Source organism: Vulpes vulpes, chromosome 9 (assembly GCF_048418805.1).
Source record: "Vulpes vulpes isolate BD-2025 chromosome 9, VulVul3, whole genome shotgun sequence".
Classification (NCBI taxonomy): domain Eukaryota; kingdom Metazoa; phylum Chordata; class Mammalia; order Carnivora; family Canidae; genus Vulpes; species Vulpes vulpes.
In genome coordinates, this window is record NC_132788.1 from 100,749,718 (window position 1) to 100,767,209 (window position 17,492).

The 17,492-nt window shown below is 40.8% G+C and overlaps 1 protein-coding gene across 1 annotated transcript; it reads left to right on the forward strand.

Moving 5' to 3' along the window:
* The first annotated feature begins 15,752 nt into the window (after positions 1-15,752).
* Positions 15,753-16,733, forward strand: LOC112908135 (olfactory receptor-like protein OLF4). The gene has a single exon (XM_072722136.1). It carries the CDS (start codon positions 15,753-15,755, stop codon positions 16,731-16,733), a length of 981 nt encoding a protein of 326 aa, XP_072578237.1.
* Positions 16,734-17,492: the final 759 nt, after the last annotated feature.

The window sequence follows — 17,492 nt, forward strand, 5'->3', positions numbered from 1 at the left end:
TTCTCCCTTTAATCCCTTTCACTATTTTTTTATATTCCCCAAATGAATGAAACCATATGTTTGTCCTTCTCCAATTGACTTACTTCATTCAGCATAATGCCCTCCAGTTCCAACCATGTCAAAGCAAATGGTGGATATTTGTCATTTCTAATGGCTGAGGAATATTCCATTGTATACATAGTCCACGTCTTCTTTATCCATTCATCTTTCAATGGACACCGAGGCTCCTTCCACAGTTTATGTGGTAATTCTCTTCCACACCTCACAACATGTTTATTCAACATGACTGTCTTTGAAATGAATGCCTCAGAAATCAAAAGCTTCATATCATGCACTTACTCTAAAAAAAATACTCCTGTGTTTCCTAACTGGTCTCATGTTTTTATCCTGTGATTCAGCTGAGGTCCAGAAAGTCCACCATAGCCACTGCAAACACTGATTAGCAAGTATACATGGAAGTAAATATGCAGTCTACATGGAAAGATAAATGTCAATAAATAGATTGACCTGGTATGTTCTTAGTGTCAGGGATGACTATATATATGACTAAGCAAAATTTTGAAACACTCATTCAAAATTTTGAAACACCAAACAAAATATCTTTTTCTTTTTTCATTGTTTTATATCATAGTTCATACTGTGCATCTATTTATTAAAGCATGGAACACTGGTGTCCACACTGCAAGGGTTATTCACCAAGGTGAAGGATTGCTTAGTGTCTTGTATGGTTTTTTTTTTTTTGTGTGTGTGTCTTGTATGTTTTATCACCAAACTATCTTCCTGTTCTCAGTTTTGGTTGCTTTTATCATTGTATCTATTCACTAGGACTGTATACAAGCCATTCTGAAAACACGTGTCTTCATATGACAAGTTTATAATCTAATGAGATTGTCTGGAGAGGAGTTGTTCTTATCTGTTCTGCACTTCCTATAATTCCCTACATCGTATTTCTAAAGGTCATCCACAATGTTGTGTGGGGCTGTAGTTCATATTTTTCTTCAACTAATATATCATATTTACTCCATGTATATATGGAGGCTAATCTTACACTTTATGGAAAAACTAAGGCACCAAATGTGAATTGCTTTAATTTAATTTTGCTATTTCTATATCCAAATGTGATATTTTGCCTTTTTCCCAGTTATAAGACTTTTCTCCCACTCCTGTCAGGTCTGACTTAACAAGTGCTTTTTAACCAACATGAGTCATACACCATTAGAATTTTAAATTTTCACTAATTTTTGGAGCATGATTGTACACCATAAACTGTACATATATTAAATGTACAATTTGCTGAATTGAAGGTGTCACACTTGAATTAAGCATACATACTGTATGGGTGCATTTGTAATAACTCAGGAGACACAGGAAGCTTTATCTGCATTTTTATGTTCTTGTTAAAAATGCAATTCACCTGGATACTATTTTCTTATTTCTGAAGGTAATGTGGAATTTGAAATGAATGTTGTGAGGAATAAATAAAATGTTAGATACTCTTTATCATGTCCAAAGAAAACATTTGAGAATGAGAAGCATGTATATGTACATGATTGTATCTGCTTGTGCACATGTCTCTTTCAAATAAACACATACACACACATGTGTACACAGACACACACTGGTTTATTATCCCATCTATCATGGTGAAAGAAAACTTGAGAGAAAGTTGCAGAATATTGAAATGAAAAGGAATGTTTTCGTGAACGTGAAATAGAAAGAATGTAGAAATTTTGATAGAAAGATTTAAAGTAGAATGAGTGACTTAATTTTTAGAGTAGGGCACCTGGGTGGTGCAGCTGTTGAGTGTCTGACTCTTGATTTGAGCTCAGGTCTAGGTCTCAGAGTCCTGGGATTGACCAGGTGTCAGGCTCAATGCTCAGTGCAGAGACTGCTTGAGTTTCTCTTTCCTTCTTTCTCTCCTAACCTCTTCTCTTCTCTTCTCTTCTTCTCTTCCCTTCCCTTCCCTTCCCTTCCCCTCCCTTCCCCTCCCTTCCCCTCCCTTCCCCTCCCTTCCCCTCCCTTCCCCTCCCCTCCCCTCCCCTCCCCTCCCCTCTCCTCTCCTCTCCTCTCCTCTCCTCTTCTCTTCTCTTCTCTTCTCTTTCTCTCCCTCTCTCTCTCTCTCTCCTAACTCTCTCTCAAGTAAATAAATAAAACTTTAGAAAACACTTTAGGATGACTTAATTTTATTTTTATTTTTATTTATTTATTTATTATTTTTTAAGATTTTATTTATTTATTCATGAGAGACACAGAAAGACAGAGAGAGGCAGAGACATAGGCAGAGGGAGAAGCAGGCTCCATGCAGGGAGTCCAATGTGGGACTCGATCCCAGGACTCCAGGATCTTGCCCCAGGCAGAGGGCAGACGCTCAACCGCTGAGCCACCCAGGTGTCCCAGGATGACTTAATTTTAATAATGATTTACTTTTCCTTACTTTTTCTTAATGCCTCAAAAGCCTCAAGTCAAGATCATATCTACAATTAAGCAGTGAGGAATACTCTGTAGCATCTAAAGGGGTCAAAACTCTACAAATTAACTCCAATATCTCTGCTTAATGTGGGATTTCAACAAAAAAATACCTTGTTCCAAGGGAAGCTAACTGAATTATTTGAGAGGCTCAAACTCAGTTCCTGCAAACAATATATTATTGGATATATAACTGTATTGGATTCCTTTGTGTGTTGCCACAAATATCGACACTCTTGTCTCAAAACAACTACTACTCTGAAAGTTTTCATGATCAAAAACATGAAAAGGGTGTAGTAGACACTATAAAGGGGTGTTATTGACACTGGGGCTGGATAATTACTTTTCTGGGTGCTGGCCTGTGGGTTACAGGTATTTGGCAGCAGCCCCTCAGACATGAACCAAACAACCATGCCAGAATTTCAGAATTGAAAGCATCCTGACATAATTCTAGCCAAAACTCCATCCCTTACTTGGTTTACACATTAGAGCAGGACATTAAATCTCTCTGAAGCTGATTTCTACAATAGAGAATAGAGTTCATAAAAGTCCTACCTATGGGGGGGGAGGGGCAAGATGGTGGCAGAGTAGGGTCTGCAGGTCACCGGTCCTCAACAAATTACCTAGAAAACCATCCAATCATCCTGAAAATCTACGAATTCGGCCTGAGATTTAAAAAGAGACCAGCTGGAATGCTACAGTGAGAAGAGTTCGCGCTTCTATCAAGGTAGGAAGACGGGGAAAAAGAAATAAAGACACAAAAGGCCTCCGAGGGGGAGGGGCCCCGCGAGGAGCCGGGCTGAGGCCGGGGCGAGTGTCCCCAGGACAGGAGAGCCCCGTCCCGGAGGAGCAGGAGCTGCACCGACCTTCCCGGGGGAAAGGCCTCCCCGGGAATTGGAGCAGGATCCCCAGAGAGGCGGGGATGCCCTCGGGCTCCCTGGGACAGTAACAGAGGAACTGCGCCCCCGAGAGTGCGCCGAGCTCCCTAAGGGCTGCAGCGCTCGGCGGGACCCGGAGCAGCTCGGAGGGGCTCGGGCGGCGGCTCCGCGGAGGGGGCTGCGCGGCTCCGGGAGCAGCTCAGCGGCGGCGGCTCGGGCAGAGGAAGAAGCTCCGCGGAGGGGGCGGCGCGGCTCCGGGAACAGCTCGGAGGGGCTCGGGCGGCGGCTCCGCGGAGGGGGCTGCACGGCCCCGGGAGCAGCTCAGCGGCGGCGGCTCGGGCGGAGGAAGAAGCTCCGCGGAGGGGGCGGCGCGGCTCCGGGAACAGCTCGGAGGGGCTCGGGCCGCGGCTCCGCGGAGGGGGCTGCGGGGCGGGAGCGCGAATCCAACAGCGCAGGCTCCGGAGCACAGGGCGCCGGGACACAGCCCAGGATCCGGCCTCCCCCGGGACAGGCAGAGGCCGGGAGGGCCCAGGACAGCGAGGACGCTCGTGCCCCGAGCTGAGCAGATCAGCGGCCTCGCCCAGGGGCCTCCAGGCCCTGCAGACGGAGAGCCCCGGAGCTACTGCGGGGGCTGACCCCAGGGTCCCAGAGCTGCCCCCGCCACTGTGGCTTCCTCCCGGGGCCTCACGGGGTGAACACCCCCCACTGAGCCCTGCACCAGGCAGGGGCAGAGCAGCTCCCCCAAGTGCTGACACCTGAGAATCAGCACAGCAGGCCCCTCCCCCAGAAGACCAAGGAGACGGACCAGTTCCAAGGGAAGTGAAGGGACTTAAAGTATACAGAATCGGAAGATACTCGCCCGTGTTTTTTTTTTTTGTTTTGTTTTTTTGTTTTTGTTTTGTTTTTTGGTTTTCTTTTTGTTTTTGTTTTGTCTTGTGCTTTTTTTTCTTTCTTTCTTCTTGATTTCTGATTGCTTCCCCCACCCCACCCACCCTTTTTTTTCTTTTTTCTCCTTTCTTTCTTTTTCTTTCTTTTTCTTCTCTTTTTCCCCTTTTTTTTCTTCTTTCTCTTTTTTCTTTTTCTCTTTTCTTTCCTTCTCTCTCTTTTTCTCCTTTTCCCAATACAACTTGTTTTTGGCCACTCTGCACTGAGCAAAATGACTAGAAGGAAAACCTCACCTCAAAAAAAAAAGAATCAGAAACAGCCCTCTCTCCCACAGAGTTACAAAATCTGGATTACAATTCAATGTCAGAAAGCCAATTCCGAAGCACTATTTTACAGCTACTGGTGGCTTTAGAAAAAACCATAAAGGACTCAAGAGACTTCATGACTGCAGAATTTAGATCCAATCAGGCAGAAATTAAAAATCAATTAAATGAGATACAATCCAAGCTAGAAGTCCTAATGACGAGGGTTAACGAGGTGGAAGAACGAGTGAGTGACATAGAAGACAAGTTGATGGCAAAAAAGGAAACTGAGGAAAAAAGAGACAAGCAATTAAAAGATCATGAGGAGAGATTAAGGGAAATAAATGACAGCCTGAGGAAGAAAAACCTACGTTTAATTGGGGTTCCTGAGGGCGTGGAAAGGGACAGAGGGCCAGAATATGTATTTGAACAAATCCTAGCTGAAAACTTTCCGAATCTGGGAAGGGAAACAGGCATTCAGATCCAGGAAATAGAGAGATCCCCCCCTAAAATCAACAAAAACCGTTCAACACCTCGACATTTAATAGTGAAGCTTGCAAATTCCAAAGATAAGGAGAAGATCCTTAAAGCAGCAAGAGAAAAAAAGTCCCTGACGTTTATGGGGAGGAATATTAGGGTAACAGCAGACCTATCCACAGAGACCTGGCAGACCAGAAAGGGCTGGCAGGATATATTCAGGGTCCTAAATGAAAAGAACATGCAACCAAGAATACTCTATCCAGCAAGGCTTTCATTCAAAATGGAAGGAGAGATAAAGAGCTTCCAAGACAGGCAGGAACTGAAAGAATATGTAACCTCCAAACCAGCTCTGCAAGAAATTTTAAGGGGGACTCTTTAAATTCCCCTTTAAGAAGAAGTTCAGTGGAACAATCCACAAAAACAAGGACTGAATAGATATGATGACACTAAACTCCTATCTATCAATAGTAACTCTGAACGTGAACGGGCTTAATGACCCCATCAAAAGGCACAGGGTTTCAGACCGATAAAAAAGCAGGACCCATCTATTTGCTGTCTACAAGAGACTCATTTTAGACAGAAGGACACCTACAACCTGAAAATAAAAGGCTGGAGAACCATTTACCATTCAAATGGTCCTCCAAAGAAAGCAGGGGTTGCCATCCTTATATCAGATAAATTAAAATTTACCCCGAAGACTATAGTGAGAGATGAAGAGGGACACTATCTCATACTCAAAGGATCTATCCAACAAGAGGACTTAACAATCCTCAATATATATGCCCCGAATGTGGGAGCTGCCAAATATTTAAACCAATTAATAACCAAACTGAAGAAATACTTTGATAATAATACACTTATACTTGGTGACTTCAATCTAGCTCTCTCTATACTAGATAGGTCTTCTAAGCACAACATCTCCAAAGAAACGAGAGCTTTAAATGATACACTGGACCAGATGGATTTCACAGATATCTACAGAACTTTACATCCAAACTCAACTGAACACATTCTTCTCAAGTGCACATGGAACTTTCTCCAGAATAGAGCACATACTGGGTCACAAATCGGGTCTGAACCGATACCAAAAGATCGGGATAGTCCCCTGTATATTCTCAGACCATAATGCCTTGAAATTAGAACTTAATCACAATAAGAAGTTTGGAAGGACCACAAACACGTGGAGGTTAAGGACCATCCTGCTAAAAGATGAAAAGGTCAACCAGGAAATTAAGGAAGAATTAAAAAGATTCATGGAAACTAATGAGAATGAAGATACAACCATTCAAAATCTTTGGGATGCAGCAAAAGCAGCCCTGAGGGGGAAATACATCGCAATACAAGCATCCATTCAAAAACTGGAAAGATCTCAAATTCAAAAGCTCACCTTACACATAAAGGAACTAGAGAAAAAGCAACAAATAGACCCCACCCCCAGCAGAAGAAGACAGTTAATTAAAATTCGAGCAGAACTCAATGATATCGAGACCAAAAGAACTGTGGAACAGATCAACAGAACCAGGAGTTGGTTCTTTGAAAGAATTAATAAGATAGATAAACCATTAGCCAACCTTATTAAAAAGAAGAGAGAGAAGACTCAAATTAATAAAATCATGAATGAGAAAGGAGAGATCACTACCAACACCAAGGAAATACAAACGATTTTAAAAACATATTATGAACAGCTGTACGCCAATAAATTAGGAAATCTAGAAGAAATGGACGCATTCCTGGAAAGCCACAAACTACCAAAACTGGAGCAGGAAGAAATAGAAAACCTGAACAGGCCAATAACCAGGGAGGAAATTGAAGCAGTCATCAAAAACCTCCCAAGACACAAGAGTCCAGGGCCAGATGGCTTCCCAGGGGAATTCTATCAAACGTTTAAAGAAGAAATCATACCTATTCTACTAAAGCTGTTTGGAAAGATAGAAAGAGATGGAGTACTTCCAAATTCGTTCAGTGAGGCCAGCATCACCTTAATTCCGAAACCAGACAAAGACCCCACCAAAAAGGAGAATTACAGACCAATATCCCTGATGAACATGGATGCAAAAATTCTCAACAAGATACTAGCCAATAGGATCCAACAACACATTAAGAAAATTATTCACCATGACCAAGTAGGATTTATCCCTGGGACACAAGGCTGGTTCAACACTCGTAAAACCATCAATGTGATTCATCATATCAGCAAGAGAAAAACCAAGAACCATATGATACTCTCATTAGATGCAGAGAAAGCATTTGACAAAATACAGCATCCATTCCTGATCAAAACACTTCAGAGTGTTGGGATAGAGGGAACTTCCCTCGACATCTTAAAAGCCAATTACGAAAAGCCCACAGCAAATATCATTCTCAATGGGGAAGCACTGGGAGCCTTTCCCCTAAGATCAGGAACAAGCCAGGGATGTCCACTCTCACCACTGCTGTTCAACATAGTTCTGGAAGTCCTCGCCTCAGCAATCAGACAACAAAAAGACATTAAAGGCATTCAAGTTGGCAAAGAAGAAGTCAAACTCTCCCTCTTCGCCGATGACATGATACTCTACATAGAAAACCCAAAAGCCTCCACCCCAAGATTGCTAGAACTCATACAGCAATTTGGTAGCGTGGCAGGATACAAAATCAATGCCCAGAAATCAATGGCATTTCTATACACTAACAATGAGACTGAAGAAAGAGAAATTAAGGAGTCAATCCCATTTACAATTGCACCCAAAAGCATAAGATACCTAGGAATAAACCTAACCAAAAGGTAAAAGATCTATACCCTAAAAACTATAGAACACTTCTGAAAGAAATTGAGGAAGACACAAAGAGATGGAAAAATATTCCATGCTCATGGATTGGCAGAATTAATATTGTGAAAATGTCAATGTTACCCAGGGCAATTTACACGTTTAATGCAATCCCTATCAAATTACCATGGACTTTCTTCAGAGAGTTGGAACAAATTATTTTAAGATTTGTGTGAAATCAGAAAAGACCCCGAATAGCCAGGGGAATTTTAAAAAAGAAAACCATATCTCGGGGCATCACAATGCCAGATTTCAGGTTGTACTTCAAAGCTATGGTCATCAAGACAGTGTGGTACTGGCACAAAAACAGACACATAGATCAATGGAACAGAATAGAGAACCCAGAAGTGGACCCTGAAATGTATGGTCATCTAATATTCGATAAAGGAGGAAAGACTATCCATTGGAAGAAAGACAGTCTCTTCAATAAATGGTGCTGGGAAAATTGGACATCCACATGCAGAAGAATGAAACTGGACCACTCTCTTTCACCATACACAAAGATAAACTCAAAATGGATGAGAGATCTAAATGTGAGACAAGAGTCCATCAAAATCATAGAAGAGAACACAGGCAACACACTCTTTGAACTCGGCCACAGTAACTTCTTGCAAGATACATCCACAAAGGCAAAAGAAACAAAAGCAAAAATGAACTATTGGGACTTCATCAAGATAAGAAGCTTTTGCACAGCAAAGGATACAGTCAACAAAACTAAAAGACAACCTACAGAATGGGAGAAGATATTTGCAAATGACATATCAGATAAAGGGCTAGTTTCCAAAATCTATAAAGAACTTATTAAAAAACTCAACACCAAAGAAACAAACAATCCAATCATGAAATGGGCAAAAGACATGAACAGAAATCTCACAGAGGAAGACATGGACATGGCCAACATGCACATGAGAAAATGCTCTGCATCACTTGCCATCAGGGAAATACAAATCAAAACCACAATGAGATACCACCTCACACCAGTGAGAATGGGGAAAATTAACAAGGCAGGAAACCACAAATGTTGGAGAGGATGCGGAGAAAAGGGAACCCTCTTACACTGTTGGTGGGAATGTGAACCGGTGCAGCCACTCTGGAAAACTGTGTGGAGGTTCCTCAAAGAGTTAAAAATAGACCTGCCCTACGACCCAGCAATTGCACTGTTGGGGATTTACCCCAAAGATTCAGATGCAATGAAACGTCGGGACACCTGCACCCCGATGTTTCTATCAGCAATGGCCACAATAGCCAAACTGTAGAAGGAGCCTTGGTGTCCATCGAAAGATGAATGGATAAAGAAGATGTGGTTTATGTATACAATGGAATATTACTCAGCCATTAGAAACGACAAATACCCACCATTTGCTTCAACGTGGATGGAACTGGAGGGTATTATGCTGAGTGAAATAAGTCAACCGGAGAAGGACAAACAGTGTATGTTCTCATTCATTTGGGGAATATGAATAATAGTGAAAGGGAATATAAAGGAAGGGAAAAGAAATGTTGGGAAATATCAGGAAGGGAGACAGAACATAAAGACTCCTAACTCTGGGAAACGAACTAGGGGTGGTGGAAGGGGAGGAGGGCGGGTGTTGGAGGGGAATGGGTGATGGGCACTGAGGTGGACACTTGACGGGATGAGCACTGGGTGTTTTTCTGTATGTTGGTAAATTGAACACCAATAAAAATTAATTAAAAAAAAAAGTCCTACCTATGGAATGAATGTTTGGAAAAAATAAATGTGACACTCCCTATATTTACTAAACTAAGTTATAGTGCATGAAATGTAAATGTATCTCTTATATTTAATAAGCACCTCATATGAGGGACTGAATGACAGTTCTTAACTTGTGACCTAACTGTGAGATTCCTAAATATGTTAGCTAAACTATCATGAAGCCAAGGAGTGCAGTACCCAATATTTTATAGGAAAGAAACAAATGTCCCCCTTTTCTTGAAGAAGGAAATAGTAATTTTCTAGAGATATCAGAGGTTGTATCCCCACCATAAGTCAATGCTTTTACGTAAATGAACTGAGATGAATTCCTTGGTATTAGATTTTTGAGAAAACTTTACCTCAAGGTTGTGATCAAGTGCTGGGAAGTTTAGACCTCTGGAAACAGGAGAATTAATGGAGAAAAAGTAATAAAAACTGAATTTACCTGATGTAAAATGTACTCTCCTAGGAATGGAGAATTAGCTAGAAATACTTCCATTTTGTCCATATCAGTATCCCCATGAGAAATCATGCACTTAAAGGTTGGAGCACCAAGACAGAAATGGGCCTAATGAGCAGAGATGAGGAGCCGTAAATACCTCTTCTGCTACAGGACCTCAGAGTGTGCATTTTGGTTGGACAGAACATCATTGCTGCTTTTGGAATCATAAGTCTGGCTGGGAGACCAATGAGTGACACCTTCCTCCTGTCCTGTCTGGGGAAAGAGTTTGATCTTTGTCATCAACTATCCAGAGAGGAATTGTGACTTGCAAGAGGAAAACTTGCTCTCTGAGTTCCCATGCAGGTGAGTTCAAGAGCCCAACAGACACTGCAGGAGAGGATCAGAGGGATCAGAAGGCAAGAACTTGTATCTGAGGTCACTGAGACTCCATCCAGCCCAGATGCCAGAGATCACTGTATTTGTTTGCTGGCTTTACCAGTAAATGAATGCATTTATTTGGGATGCTGAAAAGAATAGTGAACCTTGTAATCAGAAGTGCAAGTATTAATGCTGATAATTAAATGGTATAAGTGGAAGCCCAGTTAGAAGGAATTGGGAGGCATAAAGTGCTTCCAGTAAAGGCAGAAGAGAATTGCAAGGATCTTATTCATTAGCAGGACTCCACAAATAGGTTATTAACTCTGGAGAGAGATACAGTGAAGTGAGGTCATGTCCTTTTATTTTAAGATGGGGCATCTTAGACTATGCTTCTACATGGATGAGAAAGATCTAGACCAAGCAATGATTGCAGATACATCCTTGCAATAGTGGTACGTGAAACCTACGTTATCTTCTCTCATTCTAGGAACACACATGAAAAAAATGTATGTAATAGATGAAAATGGGTATGTTAATGAGCTTTAGTTTGCATTATTTTAGAACCTGTGAGGCTGTGAGGCTAACTGTATTTGTTTGTTTGTTGGTCATTTGGTAGCTTCTGTTAATAATTGTCTATGCAAGTCTTCTGCTTTTGGATGGTGTTATAATTGTGGTTTTTTTTTCTTTTTTAAAAATTTGAACCTTGGGGTTCCTGGCTGATTCAGTCAGTGAGCATGTGACTCTTGTTCTCAGGGCTGTGATTTTGAGCCTTATGTTGGGCAAAGAGATTGCTTGAATATAAGATCTTTAAAAAAAATAAAATAAAAATTTGATTCTTTTTAACAAAGATTTGGAATTTTTATACAAACTGACTGTTGGCCATTTAGTTATTTAATGTCCATATAAATGTATTTGTGGGGTATGAAGGTTATGAATTTAGTTTGGTCAAATAGATCAGTCAGGGATTCTGGGCTCTCTGGATTGCTTAACTCTTTTTTATTGAGGTATAACTGACTTATAACATCCTCTTAGTTTTGGGTGTAAAACATAATGATACCATACTTGTATATATGACAAAATGATCGCCACACCTGTCACCATGCATCGTCACAAAGTTTTTCTTGTGATAAGGGCTTTTAAGCTCTACTCTCTTGGTGACTTTCCAATTTGCAACATGCTATTGTTCACTGTAATCACCACTCTGCACATTCCATTCATGTGTTGCCTTTTCCTTTTTCTTTTTCTTACTGAAAGAGTGGAGTAGGCACTTCAATATTCAATTATCACTCCTTGATGTACAGGAAAAAGAAAATGCTTCATCTTTAGTGTTGACAAATTATCTTTTATACATGTTTCCAAATATGTCTGTTATTCTTTAGTATAGTTATTTGGCCTTTTGTGGTTAGATCTCTTTCTGAAGTTTGGGTCACCTTTGGCCACCATCTGAATGCCATTTTTCTTTACCATCTGACTAAAGATAATCTTTTCATTCTATAAGCCTATTAGAATTCATAGATATTTACATAAGGTGAAATTACATCTGTTATTGCTTCCCCACCATGCCCTAAGTGCCTTTCTGATATATCTTTTATTTCCAAGTCCTTGGCAATTTAATCTTAAATGAGAAGTAATGACCCATGTTGGTGTCATTAAGTTATTGATTGGGAACAACAATGAGCTTGGTCCCAATCAACTGATATAATCCTAGCTCCTTATTTCAGTGCCTGTATAACATTTCATGGTGTGACTTGGCTATTCACATATCTGTGGTTGTTCATATTTTTTCTCAAAGAAATATTATTGTGTCCTTGCTACAAAAATATTTAGTGATTTTTATGTTAAAAATTATTTCTAAACCAGGGGCCATCTTGACGCTCAGGGAACTTTGAAGCAATATCTAGACATGTTTCACTCACACTGGGGAGGAGCAGGTGGTGGTCAAGGATGCTGCTAACCATGCTATCATGCATAGGGAGACCCTCCACAGAGAAGGATCTGGCCCAGAATGTCAGTCAGTGCAGAGATTGAGAAACCTGAACTTAAAGAATATCTGTATTTTTAATATTTATAGCTGCCTTCAGCTATAAATGTTTGTTTTCCCAGCATTCCACACCTCTTATTTCTGCCAGCAAAATTAAGGAGTGTGACCTTCACTTCCAGATTAGAAGTTCCAGCCCCAATCAACATGGCAGCTCTTCATGAGCTTTCCTATCTGATGGGTATGAGAAAAATATTTTTTGTGTTTTTCTCCAACTATCATTCACCTTGAGCAAAGATTCAAATATTGCATCCACATTCATTTGTCCATTATTTTTATCTCTTCAAACATTTCATGCCTATTTCCCACACTTCAGTGCATTTCAAATGATTTTTACAAAGTTATTATTAAATCAATTTTTGGTTGGATGTTTTGGTATATAATTTTAAAAAATTTTATGGAGTTAAGTATGATTTCCATTTTACTTCTTATTTTCTCACCTTAATCATATTACCCACCTGTAAAGATATATGCACTTTTTCCTGTGTTCATCTACAAAGGATCATTTACTTTTACGCTGGTGTCTTTAGTTGTGCCCAAGATTGCGAATCTGAGAAAACCACCAAGGAGCCGACACTGAAGCAAGTACAATGAGGGTTTATTAACAAGCTCGAGCTTGGGTCCAAGTATACCCAACACAGCAGAGCAGGGACTTGGACCCTGAGGTGAGTTACACCTGGGTCTTATTAGCAAGCTCAAGCTTGGGTCCAAGTATACCCAACATAGCAGAGCAGGGACTTGGACTCTGAGGTGGGTTACAGTTGGGTTTTTATGGGCTGGTCTAGGGGTAAGGTGAGGTTTTTCAGTAAGGGTGGGGGTGGCACAAGCTCTTGCTTCCTTATTCCAATAAGGGCATGCTTTGTGTTTTTTTCTGTAGCCGGGGTAAAGTAGAGTTCAGTACCTGGTCACAGTGGCGTGGTCACAGTGGCCTGAGATGGCTACCGAAGCTACAATAGCTGTACTTGTGCCAATGTTAAACTTGAATGGCCCCAATTTTCTTGGCCTCCATATAGTTCCTTGGATTTTTTTAAAGGTGGGTACAATAAGGAACCACTTCATTTCCTCCCATACAGTCATTTGTGCCAGTGTTAATTCAACAATCCAGGCTGTTGCAATTAAAGTACAACCTTCCCATCTGTTAAATGTCCATGTCTTACTGACCTAATTCCTGACTCATTCAGCAAATAATTACAGAACAATCACTATGTGCCAGAAAGTTCTAGATACATTTTATATTATATTCTCTTTGCTAAATAAGCTACTAATTCATGTCGATATTATTCAGTTAGTGTGTGGTATTTCATGTTCAGTTTGTTTTTCATGTTCCTTTCTGTTTTGCTTAATACAACTGTGTAAAATGACCCTAGTTAATGGGTTTCGTCTCCTTTGCCCTTCTTCTTGTTCTATAACTTCTCATTTTCTTCAATGTATTTTTATAAAAAGGCTCATATACCCCCATAGTTTGGGAAAAACAAAAGTGAACAACAATGCAGATGAAGTGCCTGCTCACTTGGTACTGCACACTGGGGCAAAGGCAGAGTGCAATAAAATGTGTGTGTCATATAATGGCCTCATGGAAAAATCACGTGAAAAAGCTATCTTGAGCAACAAGATGGATTGTCATGGCAAGTGCAGGATGTAGACAGCAGGATCTGGGGTTAAGGAAGGAACCAAGATCAGAGAGTGTCCACTGGACTTGTCAAAATGATCAAACCTCAAAGATCAGGAATAACAAAGAAAATACGTCACATAAGACAAGTGAGGAAGGGGCTTGCTTCACCCCACACTGGGCTGAATAAACAGTGATCAGTTAAATAAGTACACACTGGCCACAGCAAAGCAAGTCTTCTCCCCCATGATATTTAAACAGCCCAGCTACTGTTCTACTTTCTCTATTTCTTGTTGTAAAGAGTTGGTTTATATCTTTTGCTCATTTGTCTCTATGAACATTCCATCTATAACATGTTTCACACCATGAAAATAAGACTACTGTGGCTTTCACTCCTTTATTATTTTTGCTGGGCATCAAGAGGATCTAAGGAGGTCAGGACTGTCACCAGAACCAAAGACTATTCTTCTTCCTCCTGGTCAGTCCCAGGGGTCACCTACACTATTGGATCTGTCTTCCCTCTCATGTCCACGCCATTTCTCTTTTTTCTCTGTCTTTACTGTGCAAATTGCCCATGTTTCTTTAGATTGATGACTAGGCAGAAAATGAGCATCCCCAATTTTATTTGTCCACAGTAGATTCTGGGTACCACTTCTGCATTTTTAGGGAAAATATTACAAAATTAACAAAATCTGGCAGGATTGATCTGTATCCACTATTGGCTTACCTATCATAACCAGGGGTGAAAAGGTATGTTAGTTGTAGCCCAGGAGGCCACAGTGGGGGTCATGGTGTGTGTGTGTGTGTGTGTGTGTGTGTGTGTGTGTGTGTGTGTTGTGAACTGAGGGCAGTCCTCAGAGCAAGGGTACCGCAGTTCACATATTCACATTTTCAGAGGCCACAACTCAATCAACAGAAATTACTAATGGGGGTGTCCATTTTGATTCACAGGACATATTTATAACAAAATTAAGAAAATCCTGCAAAATTAATAAAGTGAGGGACTTCCCTGTGTCTTAAAGTTTCAGTTAGTACATGGTTGCCTCCTTCCTCAACACGCACTGCCACCACCTTTCATCACACTCCTTCTTGCTTCTTCCCAACACCCTGGCTTTCATTTGAGCCTTGGTTTTCCTAATCAAACAGCTTCCCTGGGAAATTGGCCCTGGCTATTCCTCTGATGGATGCACACTTCCTGAGATAAACTCCACTACCCTCCTATCTCCCTCGAGTTCTTGTTCACCTGATATCTTTTTGTAGGTCTTATGTGGACATCCTGTAAAAAAAAAAAAAAAAAAAAGATAACACCCCATCAACTCTCTCCTTTATACCTGTTTTTCTTGTCTTCAGAGCTCATCTCACCATCTGACATGCTATTTGTTTATTTGTATTTCCTTATATTTTCTCTCCATCATACAATTATAAGGACATTTTTTTTCCTCAGCACTCTATATACATTGTCTGTGCAGTGCCTGGAACATGGTCAGTATTCAGTATGTATTCCTTAATGGAATGAAAAATATTCTCAATAAAAACAGAATCTACATTATGCTTAAGGAACAGACAGATGGAAACAGAATTCCTGATGAGAAATGGTGTTAGGGATGCCCTAATGGGGACAAGACCACACGCATACTTTGAAACTAATTTCCTGATTGTAAAATGTAAGCGGTAGCACTGATGCTAGGTTACTAATGCTTGCTTCTGTAAAAATTCATCATTTACTTTTCTATATATTGGTAGTTACCTTCAACCCATGGAACCAGGGAACCTTACAGGAGTTTCAGAGTTTCTTCTTTTGGGATTTTCAGAGGAACTAGAACTACAGCCACTCGTATTTGGGCTTTTTCTCTCCATGTACCTGATCACTGTGTTTGGAAACCTGCTCCTCATCCTGGCTGTCAGCTCTGACTCCCACCTCCACACTCCCATGTACTTCTTCCTCACCAACCTGTCCTTTGTGGACATCTGTTTCACCTCCACCACCGTCCCCAAGATGCTATGGAACATCCAGACTCAGAGCAAAGTCATCACTTATGAAGGCTGTCTCAGCCAGATATACTTTTTTATACTCTTTGCAGGATTAGAAGTCCTTCTCCTGACTGTGATGGCCTATGACAGGTTTGTGGCCATCTGTCACCCTCTGCACTACATGGTCATCATGAATCCACAGCTGTGTGGGCAGTTGGTTCTGATGTCATGGATTATAAGCATCCTCCATTCCTTGTTAGAAAGCTTAATGGTCTTGCGGCTGTCTTTCTGTACAAAGTTGGAAATACCTCACTTTTTCTGTGAACTCAATCAGATGATCCAACTTGCCTGTTCTGACACCTTTCTCAATAACATGGTGATGTATTTTGCAGCTGTATTGTTGGCTGGTGGTCCCTTTGTTGGGATTCTTTTCTCTTACTCTAAGATAGTTTCCTCCATACATAGAATCTCATCAGCTCAGGGCAAGTATAAAGCATTTTCCACCTGTGCATCTCACCTCTCAGTTGTCTCCTTATTTTATTGTACAATCCTAGGAGTGTACCTTAGCTCTGCTGCTACCCAGAGCTCCCACTCAAGTGCAGTGGCCTCAGTGATGTACACAGTGGTCACACCCATGATGAACCCTTTCATCTACAGCCTGAGGAACAGAGACATAAAGGAGGCTCTGATGAGATTTTCTGGGATGCCAGCTCTAAAAAGGCCAATCGTTCTGGGGCTGAAGAAGTCCCATGATTGCAGGACCTGAAGACTGAGCCAAACATTGGATTCTTTGATCAGATTGTGGAAGTGGAGTGTTCATCTTCTATTTTTTTTCCTGAAATTTCTATTTTTTTTAAATTTCATTCTCTTGTACAATATATATAACTCAATTTATTAAGCATTGTGTTATTTATGATACAAAAGAGATTTTCTCTTTGTCATTCCCTACTCCCTCAATGCTATTCCTAACCTTGGATGTGAAATATTTGGAAATTCTCACTTATTTCAAAGGGCTATATGGATCTGCTAAGAATAATTTCTTTTCACATAAAATATATCATAGTGAGTATTTTTTGTTTTGTTTGACTGAATACTACTCCTATGGAAAATCTACTCTTGGCAACCACAAGTATTTGTATAAGTTTAAAACAGAGGAAAATCTGAGACCACTGTGCTTCACTCTGTGATCATTCCTTTGTATACCATTACCTTAACTGCTCTTCATGAGAATGCAGACTTTGATGTCCTGGTTGTTGTAGCTGATCATGGGGATTGTTCTACACATTAGGATCCTGGAGTTACCATTTGCTTCAAAGTGGATGGAACTGGAGGGTATTATGCTGAGTGAAGTAAGTCAATCGGAGAAGGACAAACATTATATGTTCTCATTCATTTGGGGAATATAAATAATAGTGAAAGGGAATAGAAGGGAAGGGAGAAGAAGTGGGTAGGAAATATCAGAAAGGGAGACAGAACATAAAGACTCCTAACTCTGGGAAATGAACTACGGGTGGTGGAGGGGAGG

What these genes read in the sequence shown, in the direction of transcription:
- LOC112908135 (XM_072722136.1), top strand. Translation starts at nt 15,753, where the DNA reads ATGGAACCAGGGAACCTTACAGGAGTTTCAGAGTTTCTTCTTTTGGGA.